Below are 13,171 nucleotides of genomic sequence, written 5' to 3'. Positions count from 1 at the left end.
TCTTTTAGCACAAAACGTGATAAAGCGGAGTACAGTTCAAGAAGTACATTTTTGAGAAAAACACATAACCTAAGGGAAGAGAGGTCTATGTGAGAAGTACACCGTAATCAATTCAACATTCATATTGCTTCTCCTAAATAAAGAACTTCAATTTATTTACACTGGATAAATCAATTTCCTTTGTTGATCAACTTAATAAAATAAAAGGAGTGGTTTTATAAGTAGTACCAAAAATTTTCAGCATATTCTTACACTGCTACCAAATAGTCATTGGGCGAACCTAACAAAAAAGCACAATTTGTCCACTTTTTAAAATCAGAAAAAAGATCAAGTACACAAAACAATACCTGCTGTTTCAGACTGTAACATGGTGGCCACTTCCCTTGGTCTCATTCGGCTCACTTCACTGCTGCTGTAACGCACTGGTGTCTCCTCATGCTCGGCTGACTTTGTAGGAAGAAATTGCTTCATTCCTTTCCACCAGCCTTCATAAAGATCCAAAAACAAAAATGATATCACACAAAACCAGTAATATTTCCCAGGGGTCATTGTTTTAAGTAGTCTAGAAGCAGATGTCAGATTGAGCTCTTACAAAACCGCAGAGGTTAGTACCTGTGAAATAGCGTCCTCCTTTTATAATCAAATGACTGCTGGAAAAGGTCTCACACCACTGCTCCCTGCCGTTGTAGGCCTAGGTATTGGTTATTTATCTGAGCAGTGTCTCTAACTAAACTAGAGTGATTAGATAACTGGTCATATACAATGAGTGTATATTATAAGTTAATCAACTTTCTTAGGACTCAACAGCGAGATGAAGTTTATGAATCTGTGAACTTCTCCAATATACTCATTAAAGGTGTTAGCAGCGAGCACCGGACAAATGGGAAACAATCTTTTTTCATTTGCATCAGCCAATTGGTATTAGAGACAGGTGGAAAGATCTAAAACTGGTCTGTTGTGTGGCCAATTAAAATATTACACTTTGATTTTCAGTATGCCAAATGAACTTTTTTCAAATAGTTTCGCTATACTGGCTGAAACATCTGTGCCATTCCTTCCAAGGACAATTTATTCTCTTTTCCATGATCCATGAAATGTTTGGACTAAGCAGTTGATAGATCACAGACATTACTTTCCAGCACAAAATCAGTTCACTTTCAAGCCTTGAGGTATGGGAGACTCCCTCAACCCCAACACTTTTCTTACATACAGCACAACTGAACTGAAGGTTGGAGAAGTGAATAAGTCATCACCAAGTAGAGGACCTAAAGACAATACTACACCAGTTACACTGGCGAGGCGCTAGCTACGTTGTCAGTGCTCTTCGCTTTTATATACTGTTTAATATAACTGTCTTCAGCACTGCACAGTGTAATATTTTAAAAACAGAATTATTGCACTGCATTGTTTTAAAAAAAATACTGAAATATTGAAATGTTGCTTCTTGACTCACCCACTGACCTGAAACTTATTTTCAGAGCTTCACGCTGCATGGTCAGCTGTTCATTGCCCCGGTCCACCACGGCCTGTGCTGTTTGTAGTGGAGGGCGTCCCTGACCAATAGCTGGACATCCCCTGAGAGGAACGCTCTTCCGGGAATGGCAGAGGCGGGCTTTACCCTCGCTAATAGTATCTTAAGGAAGGCTGGCTCTGACGCGCATCGGACGCGCGCTTATGGTGAGGCGCTAGCTACGCTGTCAGTGCTCTTCGCTTTTATATGCTGTTTAATATAACTGTATTTAGCGCTGCAGTTTATTATTTTAAAAACAGAATCATTGCACTACATCGTTTAAAAAAATACTAAAATATTGAAATTTCGCTTCTTGACTCACCCACTCACCTGAAACTTATTTTCAGCGCTTCACGCTGCATTGTCAGCTGGTCATTGCCCAGGTCCACCACGGCCTGTGCCGTTTGTAGTGGAGGGCGACCCTGACCAATAGCTGGACATCCCCTGAGAGGAACGCACTTCCGGGAATGGCAGAGGCGGGCTTTACCCCTCGCTAATAGTATTTTAAGGAAGGCTGGCTCTGACGCGCAGTGGACGCGCTCAGCGGGTGCACCGCGGGCACACTGCGGGCACGCCTAAGGCAAGCCCGTCAGCGCCCGTCCGTGCCTAGCCCAGGCTGAGGGCCAGAAACCCTGGTTTAATGCCTAATAGTTGTATCAAAGACCTGCCTGCAGCATACAATCAGTTAACCATTCAATTAGCAATATGAAAGCTCCGCTGCTCACGTACAATTCATAACAGCTTAGGACCTTTCATCTCCCTTTACCCCCGGAATGTGTTAAATTGAACATGGAGGCTATGACAGCATTATGTCCAAACTGTGGGTTTGTTTTTGCTCCTAATTCTAATACTAATAAGGATAATAAATGTCAAAATATCAATCAAGGTAACACAAAATTGAACTTTCTCATGTATCAGTCTAAATTGCACATCCCTCCCTAAACAAAATTTTTAGGTGTTTAATCTGCTAATCAATGACAAACCCAATGCAATTTTTCTTACCGAATCCTGGCTCCATGAGAGCTCAGATCCAGACATCGCGGTTGCCATTCCTGACATCTACGCAATAGTCAGGATAGATTGCACCAATTAAACAGGGGGTGGCATTGCCATTATTTAAAAAAGATACAAATTCACTCACCGACCAATCCCTAATTGTGAAGCAGCCGTTTTTAAGTGGTTTCTTACTCCTAAATTTACGTTCTCCGGCGCACTTTTTTACCGATACCCTGGCCCTGCTTCCTCCTGGGCATACGTCTTTCCTGAACTTATAAGTCCCTGGTTATGAAAACAGACAGGTTTTCCCTCCTAGGGGACCTAAATATTCATCTAGATAATCAGGCTTATAAAACAAGTTCTGAGTTTATTTCTGACTTGGCCTCCCTTAATGTGAACTTGCTCAACTCTGGCTCTACGCATGAGGCGGGTCATCTACTTAACCCTATTTTCTCCAATCTCGTGGAAATTACATGCTTACCTGCGCTGCCAATATGTTGGTCGGATCATTATTTGACTGGCTTCTCACTCAAAACCGCAACATATGAGGCACAAACCCCTATGGATCAAGTTGCGGAAACCAGAAACTGGAAAAAACTAGATATTACTACCTTGAATACTTTTTTAAACGCCCACCTTCCCCGCTCAAAACAATCTGTTCACTCACTATCCACCTCAGTGCAGAAATGGCTTCTTACAGCAATAGACACTTGTCTACCACTTACCAATTAAAAAGTTAATAGTCACCGGCCCCCAGCACCCTGGTTCACGGAACTGCTGAAAATAAAATCTGACTGCAAAGCATCAGAGCGACGGTGGAGAAAAAATTATACATCTGAAGCTAAAAATACTTACAAAATCAAGCTAAAAAATATCATACCCTTTGCAGAAAGGCTCAAGCTGACTATGTGTCCTCTACTATTTCTGACGCCCTTAATTGCTCCACAATGCTATTTAATATGGTGAAGAGCTTGCAGGCTCTAAAACTATAGCTAAGCCTCAATCCCTAAATGAGCAGCAATGTGAGACATTGGCTATCTTTTTTGCACAAAAAGTTGAAAAAAATCTTTCAAGGCATTGTACTGGTGCAAGACAAATGTCTCTACTCCGATAGAATCATCTAAACCTCTTATTGCCCACAAAAAATGTAATAACCATATGGAGCTTACCGAGATCTCGGATGGTATTTGTTGATTTCTGGCTTAGGCTGAATTCAGATACTTTAATAAATCTTCTCAATAATATCAAATCTGGATCCCCCAAAGATCCTTTGCCCATCTCTGTACTTAAGCAGCTAGATTCCCCGTTGCTGGATGTTATTACAGATCTCCTCAATACTTCCTTGCAGGAAGAAACCGTCCCATCTGATTGGAAGCATGCAATGATACATCCACTCCTGAAAAAAGCAGGAGCTGATCCTGACCAACCCTCGAACTATCAGCCTATTTCTCTACTGCCAGTGTTCTCTAAAATTCTAGAAAAGCATGTTGATCGGAATCTAACTCAATTCGTAACCACTCAAAATGTATTGCATCCTAGCCAATCGGGCTTTAGAACAGGTTTTTCTACAGAAACCACCCTGTTAGGAGTCACAGAAAACATACGCTGCCATTTGGATAGGGGAGACACAGTGGCACTTACCCTATTGGACTTAAGTGCGGCACTTGATACGGTATCTCACACTGTATTAATAAACACTCTCAGCTCCCTGGGCATCCGCGGCTCAGCTCTCAACTGGCTTGCCTCATTTTTGACTAAGCGCATGTTTCAAGTTTTCTTACAAACATCTTGCTCCGATACACATGCTTTTACGCATGGGGTGCCAAAGGGCTCCATACTTAGTCCCTTACTGTTCAATCTGTATGTGAGTCCCTTAGCTGAAGTGGTAGAAAATTCTGGGCTGACGCTATATTCTTATGCCGAGGATTCCCAACTTATTTTTTCTCTCTCTTCCAAGAATACAAATGATTCCTCTCCCCTTAAAGTGGGTTTAATCAAAATAGCATCATGGATGCAGGAGAACTTCCTAAAAATAAATGGAGAAAAAACGGAAGTACTCATATTTGGTAAAAACAAAAATGTGTAGGGTCCCCAACACTGGCCATGCGAAATGGGTACTCTTCCCTCACCTTCTCCCCAAGCGCGTAACTTGGGCATCATTATTGATGAATCTCTTAACATGCACCTACATGCAGTAAAAACCACTGCCACGTGTTTTGCCATCCTCAAATGGCTAAAACAAATCTGTTGGATGTTGCCAGAGTCCACTCACAAAACTGTGGTCAATTCTTTGATTACCTCAAGGCTTGACTATGGTAATGTGCTGTATCTGGGCTCAAATAAAGCCACAACACGTGGATTACAGATGGTACAAAACTCTGCAGCTAGGCTGTTATGCAAGGTCCCAAGAGCCACCCCCACCTCCCAACACCTTCGGAACCTGCACTGGCTCAGCGTTGAAAATTCAAAGCACTCAGTTTCATGCACAAAATCAAAGTAGGTAGTGCACCGAAATACCTTCAATCCCTTGTCTGCCCTTACTCTCCCTCTTGTACTCTCCGTTCCTCCAAGCAAGAAAAGTTTGTTGTTCCCAAAATTAAGCTTTCCCGGATGGGCGGAAGATCTTTCTCCTATTTAGGTCCCTCTCTGTGGCATTTACTGCCATTTTCACTACGAAATGAGACTGATTATATAAAATTTCGCAAAGCCATAAAGACATGGCTATTTAACACCTAGACATTTACAATGTCCCCAGCCTCTCCGCGAATCTGCAAATTGCGCCGGGAAACCGTTTTTGGGTAGCTGCTGCGCGTTAGAAGTACAAATAAATATAATATAAATACATAAATTACACTGTTAACTTGTCGTTTATGCTACCACCCTATCCCATGTCCTTTAAAAAGATAAGAGATTAGAAATCAACCCAAATCATAATTTTGCTGGATACCAGGCAGTGGGGAGAAAAATACGAGAGCTCCCTAGGTCAGTAAAATGTGATGCGACCAGAGGCAAAGATCACTGGAGGATCTAAATGGAGAAACTCAGCAGTTGATGTGACCGAGACAAGCACCACTGGAGGATGCAAATGGAGAAACTCAGCAGTTAAGGAAGCACATGGAGTTTTTTTTTTTAACGTATTTTTATTGGCTTTTGTGGTGTACAAAAAACAGATATGGTACGTTAGGACACAATCAAATCAGTTGCATTCTTCATGTTGGATATAATTATGCTTTGCTAGTTCTACTATATATGAATACTCATCCAGTCATTGTTAAGGTCCAATATCAAACAAGTCCTGCAACGAACTGGGGTGTGGAACTTCGGGGAATGTTAATGGAAATCTGGGCATGAGTGGTATCAGGGAAAAAAGTGTCTCTCTAGGTAGCGTATTAGTTTGTCTCTGGGAGGGAGGGGGAATGTCAGGTCAGCCCTGCTCCAGTGTCAGGCCTTCAGGTGTTGTGTGGTGCATATTAAGAATCGCGGGGGCAATGCGTATATGTTGCAGGAGGGGTTCTAGCATGTGCGTTGATGATTTTAGGCTTATGGGCACGTATTCGTTGGGCTGTGAGGGTGGTCATCTGGGTCGTCGTGGGTATGTGGCTGTTAGAATTGGTGCAGCAGCATGGCCCACTTCATGGAAATGGGGTGTTTGCGTGTCCCCTTCACCTCCTCCTCCCTTAGCGCTTCTTCCTCTGCTATCGCCCATTTGTGAACTGCTCCTGTCCATGCCGCAATCGTTGGGCCTGTGGGGGATCGCCAGTGCATAGCAATACTCCTTTTGGCTAACAGAATTGCTAGCGAGACAAATCAGATTGGCACTTTGTGTTGTTTTCGTTTTTGGAAAATGCCTAGCGCGCAAGCCTACTATGTGTCCAGCAGTGAGAGCTCTGTAAGAGCTCGGAGCGATTTGTGAACTTCGTGCCAATATGGTTGTAGTGTGGGGCAGCTCCCAAACATATGATGAAAATCCGCTGCCTGTGAGTTACATCTAGGGCAGAGGAACTGGATGTCGGGGTAAAATCTTTGGAGACGTGCCGGTGTTAAGTATGCCCTGTGTAGGATATAGAATTGTATATTTTTAAACCGTGCATTTCTAGACACCTTCTTGGGGTATTCAAGGGCCGTCTCCCATTCTTTGTCATGCAATGGGCGTCCTAATTCTTCCTCCCAGGTGGCCCGTAGGACTGCCAAGGGTCTGTTAGCAAGTTCTCTAATTGCTTTATAAAGCTGCGTGGTCAAATGTCGCCCCACTCCCATATGGAGGATTGTGTGGATGACCAGGTGGGTGACAGGCTCCCCAGTCGAAAGGTCGTGGTGCGAACGATAACTCTCGAGGAGTAGGTGGTGAAGTAGGAACTGACCGGGGGGGGGGGGGGGGGAGATCATATTCGTCCATGAGCCGTTGGAACGGTTTGAGTTGTCCGTCCTCGAATAGGGACTTCATTTCAGTGAGGCCGCAATTCGTCCATGTTTGAAGCTAGTCGGGGTGTAGTACTGTTAATGTTTGGGCCAAGCCGACCAGCGGTAGCAAAGGAGAGTACGGAGGTCTCCCAGGCACCATACGGTGTATCCTTTGCATGCATTTGCGCGCCACTGTCACATGTATGGAATATGTGCGCTTCGGTTTAGTGCCTGGTAGCAATAGGCGGCATAGTTCTGGTGTGCGTACATGGCCGGTTGTGGGGCATGTTTCCCCTGTGTGTCTGTCCGCCGTCCAGTAGGATAGCCACTGTAATTGTGCGGCCAAGAAATAGGATTCGAATGACAGAGCTCCTAGTCCCCCTTGTGTGGTGGGCAGTTGTAACTTTGTTAATGCTATCCGACGTCTGCCTGATCCCCATATTAGTACACTAAGGAGAGAGTCCAAGTCTCTGAAAAATGCTTTGGGCGGTATGATCGGTAGATTCGTAAAGTAGTACAGCAGCAGTGGGACTGTTATCATTTTGGCTATAGCCAAGTGGCCAATTGGGGCCAACAGGAGGTTCTTCCAGAATCCCACCGCTGATCTGACAGCGGCCAGTGCCTTGCGGTGGTTGCCTTCGAATAAGTCAGTTGGAGAGTGGTAGAGACGGACCCCAAGGTAACGGGGGGCTTGCGCACTCCATGACACTTTCTGGTCACCCACCCAGACATCATGGGGGGGGGGGGGGGCGGGGGGAGGTTTGGATGTAGCGGGTAGACTTTGGATTTGTCCCAGTTTACATGCAGCCCGGAGGCTTCTGCGAATTCAGTCAGCGTTGCCCAGATAGGCGTGAGGTCCTCGGTAATGTCATGTATATAGAGGAGAAGATAGTCGGCGTACATGGAGACGCTGTGTACGGTATCCGCTATGGGGATGCCCCAGAGTTCTCCTTCTCGTTGTAGTCTTATAGCTAGGGGTTAAACCGCGAGGGCAAAGAGGAGAGGTGAGAGCGGGCAGTCCTGCTTTGTACCCCTGTGGACCGTGAATTCTGACGATATATATGCGGTCATGCGGATACGCGATGTGAGTTTGGTGTATAGGAGTTGCGTATATGCTAAGAGGATGGGACCGATCCCTGCCCGTCGCAGGACCGAGAAAAGATACTGCCATGTGAGGATATCAAAAGCCTTCTCGAGGTCTAGGATAAGGCAGGCTTCTCTGGGAAACAGGTCACCCACCCGATCCTGGACGTGGAATAGTCAGCGTATATTTTGGGACGTATTTCTGCCCGGAACTAAACCACACTGGTCAGGGTGAACCAGGGGCCGGAGGATTTGTGTGTATCTGTCCGCTAATATCTTTCCCAGAATCTTACAGTCAGCGGATAGAAGCGTGATGGGGCGGTATGAGGCCATTCAATGCGGGTCACGGTTTGGCTTCAGAAAAGTCACAATAACTGACTCGCAGAGGGATCTCAGTAGCTCTTTTTTTTCTAATGCGGTTGCAAACATCGCTACCAGACGGGGGACCATCAGGGTGGAGAAGGTTGTGTAGTATTCTAGGGGGAGCCCATCCAGCCCCGGAGCTTTGTTGCGAGCCAGAGCATGTAGGGCGTGAACAACGTCGGAAGATTGAATCGCATTATCTAATGCTGTTCTGTCTGCCTTCGTGATGCATGGGATCGTCAGTGAGTCTAGAAAATGATCTAGTATTTCCTGTCCGATCGGCGCTGGGTGATGATGAACTTCTGAGTAGTATTGATGGAAGGCCGCGAGAATCTCGTCTTGGGAGCGCACTAGAATACCGAGGGGGTTGAACACTTCAGTTACGGGTTTTATTTCAGTATCTTGTTTGGCGAGCCATGCCAGTAATGTACCCGCTTTGCCTCGCACCTTGTGCATTCAGGTTGCATACGTTTTGAAATTGTACCGGCGGAGATCGACGCAGGCAGCAAGGTACTCTGTCTTAGCTGTGGCCACCTGTGCCGCCGTGTCGTCTGCGAGGTCCTTTCGTTTGGTGGCGGTAGCTAGCTGTGCTTCGGTTTATTATGACTGCCTGTTCTTACGTCCTTTTAATCCCTGTTATTTGCTTGATACATTCTCCCGTGCCACTACTTTAAAGAGGTACCCTTTATGCCTACTACTTTAAAAGTGTCCCATTGCACTAGTGTTGAGGACGCTGTCCCTGCGTTAGTAGTGAAGTAATCCTGTATGCTTTGTTCTCTGTTCGTGTTTGAATACTTGGTCTGTCAAACATTCCCGTGGTAGCCGCCAGGTGGGAACCGGGGGCTTGGGGGTCTCCAGTGTAATTGCAGAATGTGGGCATCATGGTCGAGATGATCCTACCCAGGTAGTGTGTATGTTGAATTTTGGGCAGTATTGCTTTGGAGCATAAAAATCTGTCAAGACGGACTTGTAAGTTATGTGGTATGGAGTGAAACGAGTATAGTCGAGTCTGAGGATGATGCAGCCTCCATGCATCTGTGAACGCCCATTGTGTAATCCAAGCTTTGAAATGTTCTGTTTGTTTATGAGCTGAGGAGTGTGTGGGCGGAGGATGTGAGCGATCTAAGGAGAGGTTTAATGTGCAATTATAGTCACCCCCTAATATCCACGGTATGGGAGCGAATTGGGCCAAAACCCCTGTGAGGCGATCCCAGAACCTGTCCTGCTCCCTGTTTGGAGAGTAGATGCTGCCCAAAAGTACTGCTTGCCCATCTAGGAGTCCCTCTAGTAAAGCATATCTGCCCTCCTTGTCCACCACCCATCTGAGTTCCTGAAATGGGGTCCCCGGTCGTATCCATATCAGCGCACCGCTACGTGCGAACGCGTAGTATGACGTGGCACATATGGTTCCTCGCCATTTGGTCTGTAGTTTGCCTATTTCGGTGGTAGTGAGATGTGTCTCCTGTAAAAACACGATCTGAGCGTTCTGGCGCTTCGTGTATGAGTAGACTGCGTAACGTTTGCTTGGTGTGTGGAGGCCTCTGGTGTTGAGTGTTAGGATGTTGACATCAGTGTTCTGCGTAGTCATGGTTATGTGCTGTGCGTCAGGATGGCCCGTGCCAGCTGGAGCCTAGCACACCCTGGGTCCCCAATAGCATGAAGAATACATGTGATACGCAATGTTGCCCATTCGCGTGCTACATATACCCTATTGTGCCGAGTTCCATGAGGAGATGGGATTTTCCTGAACGGGGATTGCAAACTGTAAACTGGGGTCGGAAAACAGTCCCAATACCGAGGACCTATCGCTGTTTGAGACACGTCAAAACCTGCTCTCATAAGTCCTGAGAGTATAACAACATTTTGTGGGGGTGGCAGTGTGTGCGTGCGAGGCGATTCGGCGGTCGGGCATTTGTAGGATCATTAGGCGTCGTCAGGAATGCGCTCAGTCATGTTCGCGCAGCTTGCGCTCAAGGAGTGAGTCTTTTTGACATAAGCTTGTGCAGAGTCAGTAGTCGGACTATCTCATGCAGAGAGGGTGTTCGTTTGCCCATCCAGCAATGCATCCGCTATTTGGGGGGTGACTAAGGGAGGTGTGGTTGAGTCTGATCCAGATAATGTTCCATCGCTGTCATCCTCTCCTCCGACGAGAAGATGTGTGGGGTCTGCTCTGCATCTCCTGCGAGGGGGAATGTCTGGAATTCGGTTACTGTTCTCAGGACCTCCCGCCGTTCCTTCATGATTTGCTCCAGGTCCGGGGAGTCCTGGATGTGCGTTCTGGTCGTCCCACTTGGTCCGCTGTGCTGCTGTTTCGAGTTGCGTCTCCTGGTGCGGGACGGTTTGAAGCCTGGGCCACGTGTGGACTCCGCCCTGGATTGTTGTGTACAATGTAGGTCTGCCCAGTCGTGTGCCTCTTCGGCGGTCGTGAAAAAGATGGTGGCACCTTTTATGGATAATTTTGAGGCGGGACGGGAAGAGCAGGTAGTATTGTATAGCATTCGCCCGCAAACGATGTTTGACGTACAGGAACGAAGATCTTTGCTGCTGTACTGCTCGCGCATAGTCCGGGAATATCTATCTGTTTGTCGACGTGCAAGGGGCCCGCCTGTCTGGCCGCTCGGAGAACTACGTCCCGGTCTCGGAAATGTAGGAATTTCGCCAGCATCGGTCTAGGGGCGGATCCTGGTGGAGGTTTGCGGGCTGGGAGCCTGTGAGCACGTTCTATGGAGAAGTACGCTGTTCGGTCAGCTGCGGGAGTGAAGTATTTCACCCATGTTTCCACATACTCCAGTTGGTTCGACCCTTCAATGCCTTCTGGGAGACCCAGCACGCGGATGTTACAGCGTCGTGACCGCCCTTCTATATCGTCCGCCCGCTCCTTCATGGTGGTCAGGCGGCACACGACATCTTGGAGCGTGGTTTGGTGTGCCTTGACGGTGGGTTGTAGGTCGGCTAATGTCTTCTCTCCGTCTTTTACTTCGTCAGCCAGTTTACGATGGTCGTTACGGATGAGGCTGATGTCCGTTGTCAGGGTGCCGATTTGTTCCTCCATAGACACCCTGGAGAGTTCGAAGGCTGCCAATACCTGATCCAGTTTGTCTGAGATTGACTGGTCCGCTTGTGATGCTGTGATTTTGGCCCATGTCCGAGTGTTTGGCATCTTCTCCGGTGCAGTCTCGGGCACTGTGGTTTGTTGTAATGCTCTTGGCTTCCCCATTGTGGTGGTTGGGGGAAGCTCCCACCCTCAGCGTGCCTTGCTAGTAGCAGAGTATGTGGCGCACTGTTGCTTAGTTTGTCCATCCCGTTGGTGATTTGCGCTGACCAGGTGGTGCGCGAGGGTTGTAGTGTGTTTGGAAGCGTCTATGTGGGAAGACTCCTGAACGCCAATCGCTCCCTGAGCAAGGAGGGGGGGGGGGGGGGGGAGAACTGTGAGAGCAGCGCAGGATAAGGTCTTTTGCAGGGTCTTAGCCGGGGCCCAGAGTTGACTCCGCAGGCACGACAAGGATCCTTGAGGTCGTGGGCCCTTTTCCAATTAGGCTTGAATCACCTGGATTACCTTGGTATTGTAGTAATTAGATTTCTTTATATAAGTACATGCTGCAATCCCTGGGTCAGTAAGCAGCCATGTTGAGGTCAGGCATTGTCCAGCCCTGGCGTCCTTGATTCCAGGAATGGTGGGAGGGGAATCACCCTAGCAGTGCTTGCAGAGTCAGGGGGGCCACCTCTCACCTCTGTCTTGCTAGAGCTGTATGCTCAGGTGGCTCCGTCGCACTGAGCTAGTTCCGCCGTCTGTCCCCCATCTCCGGGCACCATTTTGAGGTAAGGCAGCGCTGGCCACGAAGCGATCTGTGAATGGCAGAAATATCAAGGGGGGGGGGTCGAAGCAATTAATCTCCCCCCCCCCCCCCCTCTGGGTACCTGGGATCAGAGTCCTACGGGCCGGTATCCGCCCGTCCCATCAGATTGCAGCGCAGGCCCAGATGCTCGTCAGTACGGGGTGATTTTGCATCTAAAATGGCAGACCGCCTCTGGTTGATGCCAATTGTGGTCATATGTGGGGGCAAGCGCAAGAGACCTCAATGTCGGGCTGATCCCTCTTTGCCACTGTCGTCCTGGGCTGGTCGGTACATGGCTTTTCCCCCCGGTGTGAGTCTCCGGCTCGGTCTACCTTCAGTAGCAGGCGAGCGCCATCTTGCCTCCGAGGCTCGGGTGTCCCGAGAGTTCGGCGCTCTGTCGGGATTTGTCCGGTTGTTGAAGGAGTAAGACATCATATGGTGTTGTGGACATTTCTACATCTGGATTCAGGCGCTGCGGTCTGTTTCGACGTAGGAGAAAAGGCACTGTGTTGGCCCGATCGCGGAGCCTCAGCAGGACACGTCTGCCATTGCAGCCTGCTTGGCCACGCCCCCAGGAAGCACATGGAGTTAAGTGTACAACCATAACATACTTCAAAAACCTATGCAACACAAATATTGACAAAAGTTCTCGATTGAAGGATGGCAATATTTTATTATACATTTTTATATTGTTTTTATGTAGGAAACCTGGGAGTTGAATGAGATAGCAGTTGATGGATTTAAGTGCTTTACTTTGCCTGTGGGTCCATTCTCCAGCAGGCAGAGTAAAAGGGGGACTGACTGCCTGGTTTAAAGTTAATATTGGCTGTTCTATTTTACAGCTCTTTTTGGATCATAGGGAGGCACAGGTATTCTGCTTAAGCTGGAATGAAAACCATAGGATCTACTTGCTGAACTTTTATAATAACAATTTTTCTTGTAAGGGTGACAGTAATTTTCAGGTACTCTTCACAGTGATGGA

The 13,171-nt window shown here is 47.4% G+C and overlaps 1 protein-coding gene across 1 annotated transcript in view; it reads right to left on the bottom strand.

Moving 5' to 3' along the window:
• Positions 1-13,171, bottom strand: part of DCBLD2 (discoidin, CUB and LCCL domain containing 2) — a 540,831-nt gene that overhangs the window by 18,899 nt on the left and 508,761 nt on the right. The window contains exon 14 of the mRNA XM_086934447.1: positions 348-485. Coding sequence (XP_086790573.1) covers positions 348-485 — 138 coding nt within the window. The remainder of the gene's footprint in view (positions 1-347; positions 486-13,171) is intronic.

Source organism: Lissotriton vulgaris, chromosome 8 (genome assembly GCF_964263255.1).
Source record: "Lissotriton vulgaris chromosome 8, aLisVul1.2, whole genome shotgun sequence".
NCBI classification, from domain to species: Eukaryota; Metazoa; Chordata; class Amphibia; order Caudata; family Salamandridae; genus Lissotriton; species Lissotriton vulgaris.
The sequence above is the reverse complement of the archived record's forward strand: the minus strand, read 5'-3'. Positions and strand labels throughout refer to the sequence as shown.